Consider the following 16,874-nt stretch of genomic DNA (forward strand, 5'->3'; position numbering starts at 1 on the left):
GAGAGAGGCATGATCTATCTTGTGATTTGAGAAAGATCACTGTGGCTGCTCTTAGGAAACCAAAAGTACTGGGTCAAAAGTACCAGTGGGGAAAAGACTACTGGAATGGTCCAGACAAGAGGTGACATGTCCTGGCACTGGGGGTGGAACAGAAGGCATGGATTCAAAAGACATTTGGGACAATATGCCCCTATCGGAATGGCTAAAAGTAAAATGTAAAGTAAAAAGTGCTGACAAGGATGCAGAGAAACTGGAGCATTCACACACTGCTGGTGGGAATGGATGCTGTCACTCTGGAAAAGTTTGGCAGTTTCTTTCAAAAGTAAAAATGGACTCACCATATGCTGCAGCAATTGCATTCTTGGGCATTTATCTCAGAGACATGAAGACTTATTTGCATGCAAAAACTTGTATATACATGTTCAGAGCAGGTTCATCTAAAATAGCCAACTGCTGCTCCTAGGAATTTATGTGAGAGAAATCACCTGTATGTGAATGTTCGTAGCAGCATTATTCCTAATAGCCAACACTAGTAACAATCTAGATGTGAATGCATGGACAGGAGTGCACCCATACCAAAAAAGGAACTAAATACTAATTACACAACAACATGGATGGACTCCAAACCATTATGCTAAGTGAAAGAAGCCAGACACAAGAAACGATGCACTGTAGGATTCCATTTATATGTAATATCCAGAAAAAAAATCTATAGAGACAGAAAGCAGATTAATGAGGCTAAGGGTAGGACAGACTGGGAGTGGGGACTGACTTCATGGGGACGTGAGGGAACTTTCTGGGTTGATGAAAATGTTCTAAAAGTGGGTTTTGGTGATGGGTGCACAACTCTATAAATGTACTAAAATCATTGTATTGTAGACGTCCAGTGGGAAAATTTATGAAAATTATAGTTCAATAAAGTGGCTTAAAAAAAGAAGATACTTAGACATGACAGGACTTTGAAATATTAGTTACCCTCTTTCTTCCATCCATTACAGTTTCGGGAACACTGGGATCTGTCTTAGGGTTCAGGAGCACAGGGAGGGGAGGGTGTTGTGCTTTCAATATGAGGAGAATCCTCCAGCTGGAGTAGGGTCAGAATTTTGAGCATAGGGATGGCAGCAGCAGAGGCATGGAGGGCAGCATTGGGAAATGGCTCCTGAGGAGTAGGAATGGTGGATCCTGTTATTCCTGGTGAAGACAGGAGGTTTCTGGTTGCAAAAGCTGAGGCTGGTTCCACTGCCTTTTGGGCGACGGTCCTCATGTCTTTGCTTTCACAGACCCCTCTGTCTTGTTCCGAGCACGACGATGCAGCAGAAAGGACATTTACCAGCCGCCTTTGGCCGCTGACGTCGAGAAGATGAAAACCACCCATCTCAAGGAACAGAAGACATTTGCCTTCATCAGAGAAATCTTGGGTAGGCAACCAAGGTCACCCACAAGCAGTCTCCTCACTCACTGGTTGTCAGCACAGACTTCAACAGACAACAGTATAATCTTTGACAGACCCATACTGTCTCACCCCAGCTTCTCCCCTATACTTAAAATCCCTTGGTGGCCCCACATGGCCCTTAGGATAAAATCCAAACTCCCTACTGTGGCTCTGCCGACCCTGGGTCACTCTTGTAGCCCGTTGTGCTCTGAGCTCTGGACACACCATGTTCTGCTGCTCCTGGGACTCCTTCACTCTCTGGACCCCAGGCCTTTGCCCAGGCTAATCTAATCTGCTTGGAATGTATCTCCTCTTCTCCCCATCTTTTCTTTTGACTAAGTCCTTATTCTTTAATTCTCAGCCCAAAGACTATGTCTTCGGAAAGACTCCCCAAGCCTGCTTTCAAACAACACTCTGTATCTTAGTCTGGGTTCTCCCATAAGCAGATTGGGGTACAAGTAGTTGCTTTGGGAGGTGATCCTGGGAAATACTGGTAGAGAAAAGGAAAGTATAGAAGAGAAGGGAGGTGAAAGAAGGTGTGATGATGAGTGGTTTACGTGTGAGACCTGGAGCTCAGTCCTGCTGGGGACCTCTGTGGGGGTATATAGTACACACCTCCAGGTTGTCACACAGGTCACTGGTGAAGGCTGCTCTCGGGGAGGACATGGACCCTGCAGCACTCCTGCCCTGCCTTCCCAATGGTTGAGCACATACAGCCAGACAAATGCAGAGAGCAGGGGAGCTTGCATAGGAGTAGCAGCATGTTACAGAATGAAGAGAGCCTAGAGGTGTGGGCAGAGCCCCAGTTCAGCCCAGGGAGGGCTTGCTGGGATGCATATTCCCAGGCCCTGAACCCAGAGATTCTGGGTAATGCTCTGCACCCCCCACATTCTGATGGCTGGCCTCCTAAACTAAATCTTTGTATGTAAGGGGCCCTTACATCACACTCACCTGTCCACAGGTGAGCTCCACGAGCGCACAGAACACAACTGTCATTTTCATTGCTCTATCCTCAGCATTGTAACATGGCAGAGCACCATTTTCAGAAGATTCTTTTTAAGAAATGTTTATATAGCATGAACTCTGGGCAAGCCCTATTTTTAAGTGCTTAATAAATATTAATTTATTACAACCCTATGAAACAGAATTATTATCCCCACTTCACAGATGAGGAGAGTAAAGCAGAGGGGTTAAGTCACTAGTTAAGTCACTAGTAAAGCTAGTGACTAGGGTTAACGAGGGGTTAAGCAGAGGGGTTAAGTCACTAGTAAAGCACATAGACAGGAAGTGGCGGAGCCAGGATTTGAATCCAGGTGGCAAGCTCATATCTGTGGATTTAACTCCTTCCCACTGTCTAAGGATTGGTTCCACTGTCACTAGGGGGCAAGAAGCTGGTCTACAAGACCTCAACTATTCTGAGTTGTATGCCATTCTGTTTCCTGCCTTGGGCTGGTGGGATTTGGGAACCCTGCCTGACCAGGGGCTACGCCTCCACTTTCAGCATACCTGGGCTTCCTGTGGATGCTGCTGCTGGTCGCCTATGGGCAGAGGGACCCCAGCACCTACCACTTCAACAGACACCTTGAGCACAGCTTCACCCAAGGCTTTTCAGCTGTGTTAAGCTTCAGAGAGTTCTTCGTGTGGGCCAACACCACCCTCCTGAGCAACCTATACAGTTATTATCCAGGTACTTTTCCCTCACCTGAAGACAGATTTCTTGTGCAGACTGCTTTCTAGGAACAGGAGTGGGTGACTATCACCATCAGCCTCACAGAGAGCCACTAACCACAGGGCCATATGCTTTGAAAGAGAGACCCTCAGAAGGCTGTGTGTGCACAAGAGAGGGGCCCTAAACCGCCCCTGATGCAGAGTGGAGGACATTCCAATTGAGAGATACATGAGCATGAACCAGCTAGGCAGAAACAGTATACCGGGTGCAAGGGACAACAGGGGGAAGGCAAGCCTGAAGTAGCACAGCACGTCCCTGGGATTACAAAGCGCTGAGTGTGGCTGCAGTGTAAGATATGAGTTGAGGACCCATTAAAAGTAAAGCAAAAGAGAAATAGGGGTCAGATCATCAAGGGTCTCAGAAGTTCTATTTTATGCTTAAGGAAATGAGAAGGCATTGACAGTTTCTTTGGGAGGGAGTAACATAATCGAATTTGCACTTAAGGATCATTCTAGAATCATGTGGAAGTTGGAATAGAGAGTAGTTAGGATGCGAGAAACGATGGGGCTGATGGAGGCAAGAGAGGAAGGGGTGAATGGAGAAATGAGCACGGGTGCAGACAACAGTAAAGAGGTAGAGTTGATGAGCCTTGCTGACCATTAGGATGTGGGCATTGAGAGAAAGGGCACAAAGGGTCTCCAAGTTGATGACTAGGTGGTGGGGGTACCACTCCTCAAGAGAAGTTATGCAGGAAGTAGACCACACCTAAGCGTGGAAGATGGTGATGAATATAGCCTGTGATTGGCCATGACCTACTTACTCTTGACTGTTTTTACACTGGGTACACTGAAATTCATGTTAACATCCAGGCCAGGATGCACTAAGACAATTTTGATGGCTAGGCTGACCCACCTGTTTTTCATCTCCAGGCTTTATCACGGATGGGAACTCTAAGCTGGTGGGCAGTGCCCAGATTCGCCAAGTGAGGGTCCGGGAGAGCTCTTGCCCTCTTGCCCCACAGCTGCAGGCTTCTCTCGACGGATGCCATGCACCATACTCCCTGGATATTGAAGACCTGTCAGACTATGGGGAAGGCTGGAATGCCTCCATACACAATAACAGCAGTGGCTTTTCCCAGGCTTGGCAGTACCAGAGCCAGAGCCAACGCCGAGGGTGTCCCATCTGGGGCAAATTCACTGTGTACCGGGGAGGAGGTTATGTGGTCCCCTTGGGGACTGATCGCAAAAGCGCATCAAGGTAAGACTCACTTGACTCACGTATACCCAAGGAAAGTCATTTCCTAGGGTCTGGGTCTTATTAACAGGTGCAGCAAAGCTCATTCATGTCATTTTAGGGAGGAACTGGGGGACACAGAAGTATTCAGATTGTATTTCTGGGTCCCTGGAAACTGCAATCTGAGTCCCTCTCCAGCACTCTCGGCCTGGTGGGCTGAGTCTGGTGGCCTCTGCTAGAGCCAGTGTAGGGATATGGAGCTCTACTACACAAAGACATCTACCACCAGGCAGGTAGGAAGTGGCTAAGGCTCGTAATCTTAGCCAAGAATCATGCTTTTATGTGCAGTGAATTATAGTAGCAAGGAAGAACACTGAGTTTGGAGCATTCACTGTTTCTATAGTGACAGAAGCAAGCCTGCTTTGTCTGAAGGACATTACCTTATCCCTCGAGGTTGCTCACTGGGAACACAGCCTTAAGAAATGGCTTGGGTAAACCCAGCCAGGACCTTGCATTCCTGGAATACCCAACATGGTGGAGCAGAGACATCCAGGGCCTATGCAGACTGCCTCTCCCAGCACACTCCAGAGTTAGAGAGCCCTAAGTGTGAAACCTTGGCACTGCTCCTGTTAGCTGTGTGGCCTCAGGCAAGTTAGGGAACCCATGTGCACCTCAGTCTTCTCGAGGAACACAGGTAACAAAACCCTAAAGAGAACAACTGACAGGGGTCCCCTGGGATTCAGGACAGGACAGGAATTGTCAGTTTCCATTTAAGAAGTGTTTTCCTGCCACTTGCAACAACTGATGTTCTCTCTTCTAAACACAAAGCAGGACACAGACCCAGTGGGCACAGGGCATATTTTAAAACAGGCCCATCACTATTAATGCCAGTAATAGCAGCTGTCACTATTACACACAAACGACACACTATTGTAATTTCTCTTCACAATGTTCCCGAAGCACTGGTGTTAACACCACTGTAGATAAGGAAGCTGAATCTGCTTGCCGAAGCCCCTGATTTTCTATGTGGTTCCTCTCACATGGGTGGTCCTCAAATTTTAAAAAGTGTCACACTCACCTGGAAGGCTCATCAGAACACAGATCTGCAAAACACAGATCCCCCAGAGGAATTTGTTTCCAAAGATCTGGGATGGGGACTGAGAATCTGCATTTTTACTGAGTTTCCAGATGATGCGGATGCTGGCACTATGGGGACCACACTTACAGGACATTTTCTCTAACGTCCAGGAGACCATGGGTGCCAAGACACTGCACCATTGGTGGGAAACTGATCACTCCCAGGAGGAGCCCCCAGGCCCTATGGCCCAGGGGATGGAGCAGAGCCAGAAGGAGAAATTTCTACAGGAAACGCTGGCCTCCTTCCTGGGCAGAGGGGCAGGGAGCCACTGTAATTGGAAATGTCCCTAAACAGTCCTTTTCCTACAGAATTCTCCAGTACCTCTTTGACAACACCTGGCTGGACAGACTGACCAGAGCTGTTTTTGTGGAGTTCGCCGTCTACAATGCCAACGTTAACCTGTTCTGCATCATCACTCTGACCCTGGAGACAAGCGCCCTGGGTGGGCAGCCTCACCTGTGACCCCATCTATGGTGTTCTAGAAGACAGACACCCCTCCCTCTGGGCCAGGGCCCCTGACCGGGCTGGCCCTTGCTGCCCCAGGGCCAGAGTTCTGGGGCCGGTTTTGTTTGGGAGACTCAGGGATGGGTCTTGGTTCTTCCTGGGCACCCAAAGGTCGGGTTCCAGCATTGCTCCAGCCTTATTACTAGTTGCCTCCACTTCCCTCTGGCCTGTCTCCTAAGATACCCTGAGGGAACGAAGCTGGGAGTCTGAAGACAGCTCATCGTCTTCAGCTTCCTACTCTGGGGAAGGCAGGCTGGGGGGCTGGCAGTGAAAGGCTGGAGAAGGGGTGACCTGGTAACAGATAATTTCACCTAAAACAACATTTTACAACTTGTACCTCAACCTACAGGACGAGATACATTTTACATTATTTTCCAATACATTCACATACAAATATACATAAACTGAGACAAAAGCTTCAAAAATATCTTCCTTCACTACATGCAGTATACTCTGATATTTTGTGTTCTGTTCCATTTCTTTCTTTCCATTTCCCGCCTTCCACCTCTTTTAAAGCTATCATAATCTATTGAAAACACTGACCCAAAGCTTCCTCAGCTAATAACCGATTTTCCTAAAATTCAACCATCTTTCCTCTAAAAATTAAGCCATTTTTAGTACCAAATTACATTTTTAGTAAAACAAATACATACCTGTAGTCTTTAAAATTTCAGAACCATGTAAAGTGAAAAGTAAAAGGCCTTCAACTTCCATGGTCTCTGGCCACTATGAAGTGCTTATTTCAAATCCTTTTGTTGGGGGGAGTAGTACTTGTATCCTTGTGTTCTCCTACTCTTTTTGCCACCTTTGTGGCTCATAAGGACCAATTAAACAGGCTGTCCCCAAACACATCTGATTAAATCATGTGTTTCTACAAATGAGAAATGAGGAATGGGTTTCAGGTCTTGTTGGTTCAAGCAGCCCACTGATATTGGCAAGGACTCACGTTGTTTGTGTCTCTCCATTCTCACATTCTCAGGGTTGGCTTTGTCTTCAGAGGCAGTAGCTTTATCAGTCAAACTGGTTTTTTTTTTTTTAATCATTACAAAATATCATTATAATACTCCCCCAAAAAGACAAGACACACAAATAGATGAAAGATGATTCAAAAGAAGGCTGAATTTCAGGAATACTGGTCAATAGATGAATTGATCTTCAGCGAACTCTCTTTAGGTGAACCAGCTTTAAGTGAGCCAGCCTGGAGTAAATGAATGTTCAGTGGGATGGTGTGCTTTGGCTGATACCAGAGGCAGAGGATAGGGAGTGGCTCTCCCCTCTAATATGCTCATTGCCTTTGAAATCCACCGTGTGCCCAGTCCCTTGGGTCTGTGGGTCTGAAGGATATTTATCTTCTCTTCTGCCCTCGCCAGTCCTTGGAAGGGCCTGAGTTTGCATCATGTCACTGATGCCTTCCAGTCAGAAGTGGTGGCTTTGAGTGGGCGGGTGACCGGCTGAACAGAACACGTTTTGCTTCCCAGGAACCTTCCTTACACATGTGAACCTGCAGAGCCTACGCCTGTACCCCTTCACTGACGGCTGGCACCCCTTCGTGGTAGCAGCAGAAGCCATCTACCTCCTGTTCCTCCTCTACCACATGGTTGTGCAGGTGAGGCGTAGATGATGGCTCCATTGGATGGAGGCAGCAGCGTGCCTGTCCCCTCTCATGGACCTCCCCCAGAGTGAGGCCTGAAGAAGGGAGAGGGGCGCATTCTGCTAGCCTGTTTGCCATGGCACCCTTTTGGTCCTTCTGCAGTCCCAAGGGCTTGACCCAGCTCAGAGACCAGCTTTCAGGACCTCTCAGGAACTGAGACTCAGAGGGTGATCCTTCCTGGGTGGGGAAGGGAGAAGAACTGAGACCTTTCAAAAATATCAAAGGTAGCCAGTGGTTGACCTGTGGACCCTGGGTATTAGGGAAAAAATCTCCTTTTGCTACCTTTAAATACCACCATGTTGCAAAATGAAGGTGCAGATGTTGATAATGACGGAGGTTTGAGGAAGCTGGGAACTCATTCCAAGCTCGGTATATGCCCCTGCCCCACCAAAAATGCAAACCAGACATCTTGAAAGGGCATCCCCATCCCCTGGTCAATCAATAGTCACAACAACCACTTTAAAGTAAGGACGGTACTCTGAGAGTTTACCACGTGAAAGACATTGTTTGAAGAACCTTTAATACCAGGAGAGGGTGCCTGGGTGGCTCAGTGGGTTAAGCCTCTGCCTTTGGTTCAGTTGGTGATCTCAGGGTCCTCAGATGGAGGCCCGCATAGGGCTCTCTGCTCAGCGGGGAACCTGCTTCCCCCCTCTCTCTGCCTACTTGTGATCTCTCTCTGTGTCAAATAAATAAATAAAATCTTAACAAAAAAATACCAGGAGAAAGGTTCTATTGGCTCCACTTCACAGAGTAGGAAGCTGAAGTCCAGAGACATTAAGGAATTTATTCAAGGCCAAAATTGAATCCAGAGAGCCTGCTCACTGAACTTGACACTCAACACCTCTGTCGCACCTCAGACATATAAACCTGGATCCCACGGGGCCTCTGGGCATCACCAGTGCAAACCCAACAGGGAACAGTCATCAAATAACAACCTAAGAACACCGAAGGAGGCACATCCAGTCCCCACCCCATCACACCCCCCAGGTCACTCTTCCCCCTCTGGGTTGCCCTCACCCTCTGCCTGCAGGGGCAGCACAACACTTATCTCCAAAGCCCTTAAATCTTTCTCAAAAATGCCACTTAAGCAGTTCTTAAAATCTTACCCTCCTTCAACCCTTTTTAATGGAGGTAAACTTTAGCCTCTTAGCAGCCAAACACAAATCAGTTCTCCTGAAGAGTAGGGAGGGAGAGGGAAATGTAACAGACCATGGAAGATTCTCTTTAGTGGGAGGGAAAAGCAGGAGACTTAGAACTTGCAAAACATAATACCTTTGACGTGTGACACCTGATGCGGAAAGATGATTAAAACAAAGTCTCCTACCAATCTAGAAAACCTCTCCACAAAGGTAGAAAAAAAACCAAAACTACTTTAACAAAATTACCCATTTTTAAAAAATTTTTAAAAGATTTTTATTTATTTATTTGACAGACAGAGATCACAAGTGGGCAGAGAGGCAGGCAGAGAGAGAGGAGGAAGCAGGCTCCCTGTTGAGCAGAGAGCCCAATGCGGGGCTCGATCCCCAGACCCCGAGATCATCACCTGAGCCGAAGGCAGAGGCTTAACCCACTAAGCCACCCAGGTGCCCCAAAACTACTCATTTTTAATTGTGGTAGATAAATATATATAATATAGAAGTTACCACCCCCAACATCTTTAAATGTACAGCTCAGTGACGTTGCGTACATTCACATTGTCATGGAACCATCACTACATGGAACCATCTCCAGAATTTTTTTCCTCTTACAGAACTGAAATTGTATCTGTTAAACAAGAACTCCTAACTTCTCCCAAGAAAACAACTTTTCTTATTGAATAAGCATGATGCTAAACTGTGATGTGCATCCCAGGCAATCCGCTAAGAAATTCCAAAGACAGAAAGGAGTCTCACCTTTGCATACTGCAGAGCAAATGGGATCCATTACATATTCATCCTTAAGACAAATAGTAATGAATCCTCAAGAGGATTCATGGCATCATCTGTCCCACTAGTCCACCCTAAATTCAGCTAGTAATTGGGATGGCCACTTGTGTTTGCTAACTGCCTTTATCAAAAGGAAAAATAAATGTACATGTTCACACTAGGAGGTAATTGTGCAACCTGGAACCAGGTGCCTACCACTTGGTTCCTACCCTCCCAGAGAAACTGCAAATGAAGGGTACTACCTTCCTTCATGTTCACCCTTCAAAAAGAAAGCTCCCAGGTCCCTTAGAAAAACATTCCTGAAGCTAGTTTAACTTTCAAGAAGCTTTGCATACATCTCAAAGGGACAGAGAAAGATTTCACAATTATACGTTTTCTAAAGTAAACGCTCTATGAAAGAGTGGGTGGCTCTTTCCCATTCCCCAGTTTTTTTTTTTTTCCCATCAGAGATAATTAAATATTTTTCTTGTTAGATGCTGTTACTCTTATGTGCCCCCAAATTCTACAACCCAAGCTGGTGCTGAAAGTAGATGAGGTGTGTGCACAAGGCTGGGGAGAGGCCCCAGGCACTCTGGGGCTTCTTTATTGAGAAGCCTCTCCAGGATACCGTAGGCCCTGCTGGAGGGTCATCTCGGGTGCTTTGGGGAGCCATGGTGGAAGGGGTGGGGAGGCACAGTTCTGGCTACAGCATGTGGTAGAACCTCTAGCTCCTCTCCCAGGGCAAGCTCATGAGGAAACAGAGGTGGTGCTATTTCTATAGCAAGTGGAATCTTCTGGAGCTAACCATCATCCTGGCCAGCTGGAGTGCCCTGGCGATGTTTGTGAAGAGGGCCATCCTGGCAGAACGAGACCTCCAGCACTACCGGAGCCATGGGGAGGAGTAAGTGGCTCTGCCTCGGGGCCCAACTCCCATATCAGACCTGTGGCCCCAGGGTTGCGGGGGTCGGGGGTGGCCTGCGGGTGGTGGTGTGGCTTTTGAAATCTTGTTGATCCTCAGAGGATCAGGGTCACTCTTGAAAAACATAACTATAGCTACCACTTTGATTCAGGTTTGGGGCCTAACACATCTGTAGTTGAGAAAGCTCTTCAAGACAAAATAGAACAGTATCTTACTTTTGAAAATCTTACCAAAACATAAAATCATGTGACACCCTGTGAAGGTCCCTGCCCAGAAGATGTAGCAGCACACCAGTCTGCCTACATCTGCTACCATTTACAAAGTGTCCACTCTGCTAGGCAAGAGGCACTAGCCCACGAGATGCTCAGAGGAGAACCCACAATGGTACATGTTGTTACTACTTGAAAGTGGGTTTGCCTCTTGGTGGGTGTCGAGCCAAAACACACCACCAAGCCAAAAGAGTAGGAAAAGGGAGAATTTTGCTTGCAACAAGTGAAGGAGAACACCAAGGATCTTTTCCAAAGCAGTGTCTCCTCAAACAACAAAACTGGTGAAGTTTTGAGTAAGGGTAAATGCATATTCAGAAGGGGCTTGCAGGCACAATGGGAAATACACCACGGCATTGGGGCAGAAGTCATCTTAGGGTAATTGAGTCCAGGTCAAAGTCACTCGGGCTGGCAAAGGTCAGCATTATCAATTCCTTGGCTTTAGTTGGTGTGGTATCTGAGTACTCAAGGAGGTTTAGATCTTGCAAAGAGAACTCAAGAATGCACACCAAGTCAATCTTGCTTTTGTTTCAGGCTGACTGTCCCTGATATGATCAGGCTATCTCCTGGCCTGATAATGGCTGTTTTATTCTTACATTCATTCACAAGATGGCTGGGGGCCTAAAATGACTTCCTATTGTCAAGAAAGCTAGGTCTTTCTGTTCCTGGGAACCCGTAACTCTTTCTGCTTACATTAACGCTACTCCATTTTACAAATAAAGAAATTGAAGGGATGCCTGGGTGGCTCAGTCATTTAAGCACCTGCCTTCAGCTCAGGTCATGATCCCAGGGTCCTGGGATATACTCCTGCATCCGGCTCCTTGCTCAGCAGGGAGCCTGCTTCTCCCTCTGTCTGCTGCTCCCTGGATTGTACTCTGCTTCTCTCTGATAAATAAATAAATAAAATCTTAAAAGAGAGAGAGAGAGAGAGAGAGAGAAAGAGAAAGAAATTGAAGCTCAGAGAGCTAACTTCCAAGCCACAGAGTTAAAAGGTGGCAGAGAAGTAATGTAAACCTAGCTCATGAGAGGGGCTCAGTCAGTAGACCATGAAGTTCTTGATCTTGGGGGGTATAAATTCGAGCCTCATGCTTACAAAGTAATTTTAAGATTACTTAAAAATAAAATCCTTAAGGAGTACCTGGCTGGCTAAGTCAGTAGAACATGTGACTCTTAATCCCAAGATTATGAGTTTGAGTCCTACACCTTTGGGTTAGAGATTTCTTAAAATCTTAAAAGAAAACAAAACAAACAAACAAACAAACAAAAAACCCCAAAACCTAGCTTGTGTCTATAGGATCCCAATCCTTACTTCAAACCATTTTGCGTCTTGACTCATCCACTGATTGTATTGATATGGAAAACATTTATTTATTGTTGGATGCTGTACTCTGTTATAAAAACACTTTAAAAGCATCATCTTATATACTTTAATCTTCCCCAAACTTCTAAAAGATAGAATTATGAACATCTCCCCCCTTTCTTTTTTCAGGTAAGGAGATTGAGGCTCAGAAAGGAGGTCTGTCCAAGGTCACAATTTGGAAATGGAAATGCAGGGCCTGTCATTTGAACTCTGTATTCCTAACTTACACCCTAGGCTGGCTTATTTAGCTCACAAACCTTCACTGAGCTCTAAATGTCACAAGAGAGGGTTAGGCATGTTAAAAGAGGCAGGAAAAAGGTGCGGCAGGAGCCAGAGGAGGAATCAACCATCCATACCAGCAGCCCCAGTCTGCTCAAAGGAAAGGAAGATTCTAGAAGGCGGGAGATTAAGTAGAAGAGTAGCTTTCATTCGGTCATGATAAATTTATATTAAATGCTTTTACAAACTTGAGATCATATAATTTTGTTCCATAATGATGAAGGATAGTCGGAAGAAAGGCAGGCAGGAACAAAGTCCCCTATCCCCCAACCAAAGAGGAAAACAGCCTTAAAAGCATTTTACACCACCCTGGAATGAGCCCTCCAACCTTTCCCACTGATGGATGACGAAGGAAAAACCTGTTTGAATGACAAAAGCATGGAGGGTTTATCAGATTAAAACAACACAGCAAGCCCACAAAGACCCTTAGATTTAGAAACTCCGTGTGGCTAGCCCTGAGGTCCCCTCCCTCTTCAGGAGCTTTGTATTATCACTTTACTATTGCTCAGGAAACTTTGCTTTGCTGCCCACCACTCTTTGTCTGGTCTACCTCTTCATTCTTCAAAGTGGTGTGACCCAGAACCATAGGCACCAAAGGAAAAGGAAATCCTCTAACAACAACCTGTTCTCCAAAACCATGTCACCAGATATAGGTCTACTCCATTTTACATTTTTTTTTCCCTTAAGTAGGTTCCATGCTCAGTGTGGAGCCCAGCACAGAGCTTGAACACAAAACCCTGAGAACAGAGCTGAGCTCAGATCAAGAGTGGGATGCTTAGCTCACTGAGCTGCTCAGGCACCCTTAGTTCTATGTCATGTTAATGATACACTGACATTAAGACTGAATTAAAAGTGCAAATACAGGAAGAAAAGGGAATGAAGGGCAGGGTGAAATCAGACATGCCTGGATTCCAACTCTTATCCTTCCGCCACTAGTTATGTCACTAGCTCTGTGACCTTGAGCCAATCCTTCATCCTTATCTGTAGAACGGAGACAGTAATACTTACCTCATCCAGTGATCTTGAAGGTCAATTGAGACAATGCAGTTGAGGTTCAACAGGCCTAACTTAGCAAAGAAACTGAATGGTACTTCCATCCTTCCTTCAAATGCAAGGGCCGGGCAGGCACACACTCAGAAAGTGTGAGGGAGGACATGGCATCTAAACCATGGACCCCAAACCAGGAGGGGAGGCTCACAGAATGCCCTCACTTCCATCTTCTTGACACTGGGAGGATTCCTCCTTTGCTCTTCTTCCATAGCTCTGCAGCCATTAACCAAAAATGCTAGGTAATGGTCCCATGACTACCATCAACATCATCATCCCTATCATAGGCATCATCCTCACCATCATCCCTATCATTATCACCACCATCACTATCTTATTCATATCATAACCATCATCCCACCATCACCATCATCACCAGCTCATCATTACCTAGCTGGGGAAATTGGACCAGCTTTATCTCTCAGACCTATTATGGGAAGTGATGGCCTCTGGGATCATGTTAAATCTAATCCTGCCTCCTGGGCTGAGCTTATCATAGTCTCTGAGACCTAGTCTCCTCTTTTCGGTCCCACAGGGGGATCAGTTTTGGTGAGACAGCAGCGGCTGATGCTGCCCTTGGCTACATCATTGCCTTCCTGGTACTGCTGTCCACAGTGAAGCTTTGGCATCTGCTCAGGTTGAACCCCAAAATGAACATGATCACTTCAGCCCTGCGCCGGGCTTGGGGGGACATTTCAGGCTTCATCGTTGTCATCCTTATCATGCTTCTGACTTACTCCATTGCGGTAAGTGGTTCCTTCGATAAAACCTTCAGGGCTGGTCTCCTTGGAAGCAAAGGCTTCTCAGGGGTGGGAGGCTGAGGGTTGGGATTGAGAAGACTTCGATACCTGAGGGAGATTGTGGGGCTTCTGAGTCCAGGGCTTTTCATCTGGGAGCTCATAAACTGGCCACCCCAAATGAAAAAGGCTAGAGACCTCAGATGGGTAAGAGTGAGGAGGTATAGTCTCTAAGACTGACATGGCTAACTACCTCCAACAAAGAATTCCTTTCTGTATCTAGACCCTGTCTGGATGTGCCAGGTCTCCTGACATCCCAATTGCTCAGACATGCACAGAACATTCCCTCTGTGTTGGGGGATGTGGAGATGACTTGCACAGAGATGGGGAAGTAAGGACAGACACATCTGCAGACTATGTCACTGCTTGATGCCTCACACATGAGGCATGAACTTAATGGTGCCAAAAATCATTTCATTCAGTCCCTTGACAGTGAGAGATTTTTGGCAATCAAATCTCTTTTGTGAATGAAAAAAATGTTACACTATCAACTTTTTCATTTTCAGTTAATGTGAGAAACAAAGACCCTCTGCCACATTTTGATCTCCATCTAAATATGCCCCCATCCTCTCCAAGTCCACATTCCCCATAATACCAGGGTCCCCACTCCTCTCTGACCCTTCACCCAATCCTGACCCACTCTCTACCCCAACTCTTCTCCCAGTTCTCGCCTTGGCCCCATCCAGTCTCACATTCCATCATCCCTGACCACCCAGTGGTGTTCTCCACTGCCTCTCTAACCCTCTCCCATTCCTCATCCTTTTTCTGTCCCTATTACCTCAACCCTAACCCCCTAGTCTCTGAGCCTACTCCATCTTCCTCTCTCACCCTGAGAAATGCGTGAGGTGTGTCGATGCAGTGATGGAGGGTATACGCTAAAAAGCTGGAGTCTAGTTTTATCAAAAATACTCCACCTGACCCTTCAGTTCACATGGATTTATTCAGTCCTCCATGTGCAGTGCAGGATCTGAGGATACTGCAGTGTCCTCTGGGACCAGAAGTCACCAACTCACAGCCAAGGGAGCGCTGGGTCTCTCTGACACAGTAGTGGAAATCTTTGGGGGGAAGGAGGAGGAAATAAGGTGTGTGGGGGTGTAAGGCCCAGGCAGAAATCTGGGTTCGGTTTTGTTATGCAACCCAACTCCCCGAGAGCAAAAATGTTCGGGCCTAAAGTAGCCTAGTTTCATCGTGGAGTCTTAGAGCAGCCATCTAAGTGAACATAACAGTGGCCTAATGGGTGATGCCTGAGCCCCAGAAATGCATACTCATCCCTTACAGAACTGGGTTTGTACACACACCCATTTGCAGGCCCTTGTAGGAACTGGCAGTAGGGGTACAGCTTAGTCCAAGGATATGGCTGACCCAGAACATTGACTTTACTGTCAAACAACAGGCGTTGGGGGTGGAGTGGGGAGGTCACTTGGTTTCTTTCTGTGTTCACGAGGACTCTTTCCATAACAGTCAAACTTAATATTTGGTTGGAAACTCCGTTCCTACAAAACTCTCTTTGATGCAGCAGAAACGATGATCAGCCTTCAGCTAGGAATCTTTAACTATGAGGAGGTAATGGGGTGTGGTGGGTTGGGGGTGGGGGACACAGACATTGCCATCTACACCAAGCCTTTATGAGAAAGAAAAAGCACCCTCAAATGCCTCCTCCTGGGTGGATGTTACCCCTTAAGTCCATGGCCAGGCGAGCACAGGGCAACTTTGGACAAATAAAATTGTTCCCTTTCCTCTAGGCAGATAGTCTCATACTAGGGCCCATAGCTCACCGTGGGGATATCTGCTTATAGGAGAATATCAGGCACTGGCTACTCAGGAGAGGGCTGTGCTGGTCCCTAGAATGTTCCTGGCCCTAGCCAGAAATGGTAGCCATATTTGGAAATGGCGGCAGTAGGGAGTAAGGGGTGCTATCCTTTCTCCTAGCAGCTCTTGAGAAGACTGCCCATTTTCTCAGCTGCCAGGCAGAAGGAGACCTTCCTGGTTCCAGGCCCTGCCTCATCTGGGAACCAGTTTTTCCTTTGAGGGTGCCCGGGGGAAGTGGCCGCTAGGTCACAGGACTCCTGGGGATGAGTCTTGCTTTCTTCCCCACAGGTCCTGGACTATAGCCCAGTGCTTGGCTCTTTCCTGATTGGGTCTTGCATCATTTTCATGACATTTGTGGTGCTGAATCTATTTATCTCTGTCATCCTGGTGGCCTTCAATGAGGAGCAAAAATATGATCATGTGAGTCCCTTTGGTCTATTCTTCAACAGTCACTGACCTTGAACTAGGAAGAGATCGAGCAGCATTAGACATTATGGGTATTTGAGAGACCATTGTCGCCCAAAGCCCCCGTTTCATGGGAGGGGAAACAGGTCCAGAAGGAGGAAATTGAGATTACAAGCAAATGAAGGGCAGACTAGAATCGGGTCTCCTGATTCCCAGGGCGGCACTCCGTTCACAACTCCAGGGATTCCCAGCCCTACTTGTACGTTAGAATCACATGGGGGCTTTTGGGACGCCTGCCGCTGCTGCACTGGGACCAATAAACATAGAATCCCTGGATGAATGAGTCAAACACTGGTATTTTTGAAATCTTCCCATGTGATTTTAAAATACAGCCGAGGCTGAGAATCTGTTAAAAGATGATTAAAGCAGAAAACTTAGGCGATACAAACTTGAACACTTCA

General features: G+C 46.7%; 1 protein-coding gene across 1 annotated transcript in view; it reads left to right on the plus strand.

Annotated features, from left to right (window-relative positions):
- PKD1L2 (polycystin 1 like 2) overlaps positions 1-16,874 on the plus strand; it is a 91,193-nt gene that overhangs the window by 73,506 nt on the left and 813 nt on the right. The window contains exons 34-42 of the mRNA XM_032854606.1: positions 1,281-1,418; positions 2,934-3,119; positions 4,031-4,358; positions 5,781-5,914; positions 7,455-7,582; positions 10,272-10,432; positions 13,938-14,148; positions 15,661-15,762; positions 16,297-16,428. Coding sequence (XP_032710497.1) covers positions 1,281-1,418; positions 2,934-3,119; positions 4,031-4,358; positions 5,781-5,914; positions 7,455-7,582; positions 10,272-10,432; positions 13,938-14,148; positions 15,661-15,762; positions 16,297-16,428 — 1,520 coding nt within the window. The remainder of the gene's footprint in view (positions 1-1,280; positions 1,419-2,933; positions 3,120-4,030; positions 4,359-5,780; positions 5,915-7,454; positions 7,583-10,271; positions 10,433-13,937; positions 14,149-15,660; positions 15,763-16,296; positions 16,429-16,874) is intronic.

Source organism: Lontra canadensis, unplaced genomic scaffold, assembly GCF_010015895.1.
Source record: "Lontra canadensis isolate GAN:19392208 unplaced genomic scaffold, GSC_riverotter_1.0 scaffold8, whole genome shotgun sequence".
NCBI classification, from domain to species: domain Eukaryota; kingdom Metazoa; phylum Chordata; class Mammalia; order Carnivora; family Mustelidae; genus Lontra; species Lontra canadensis.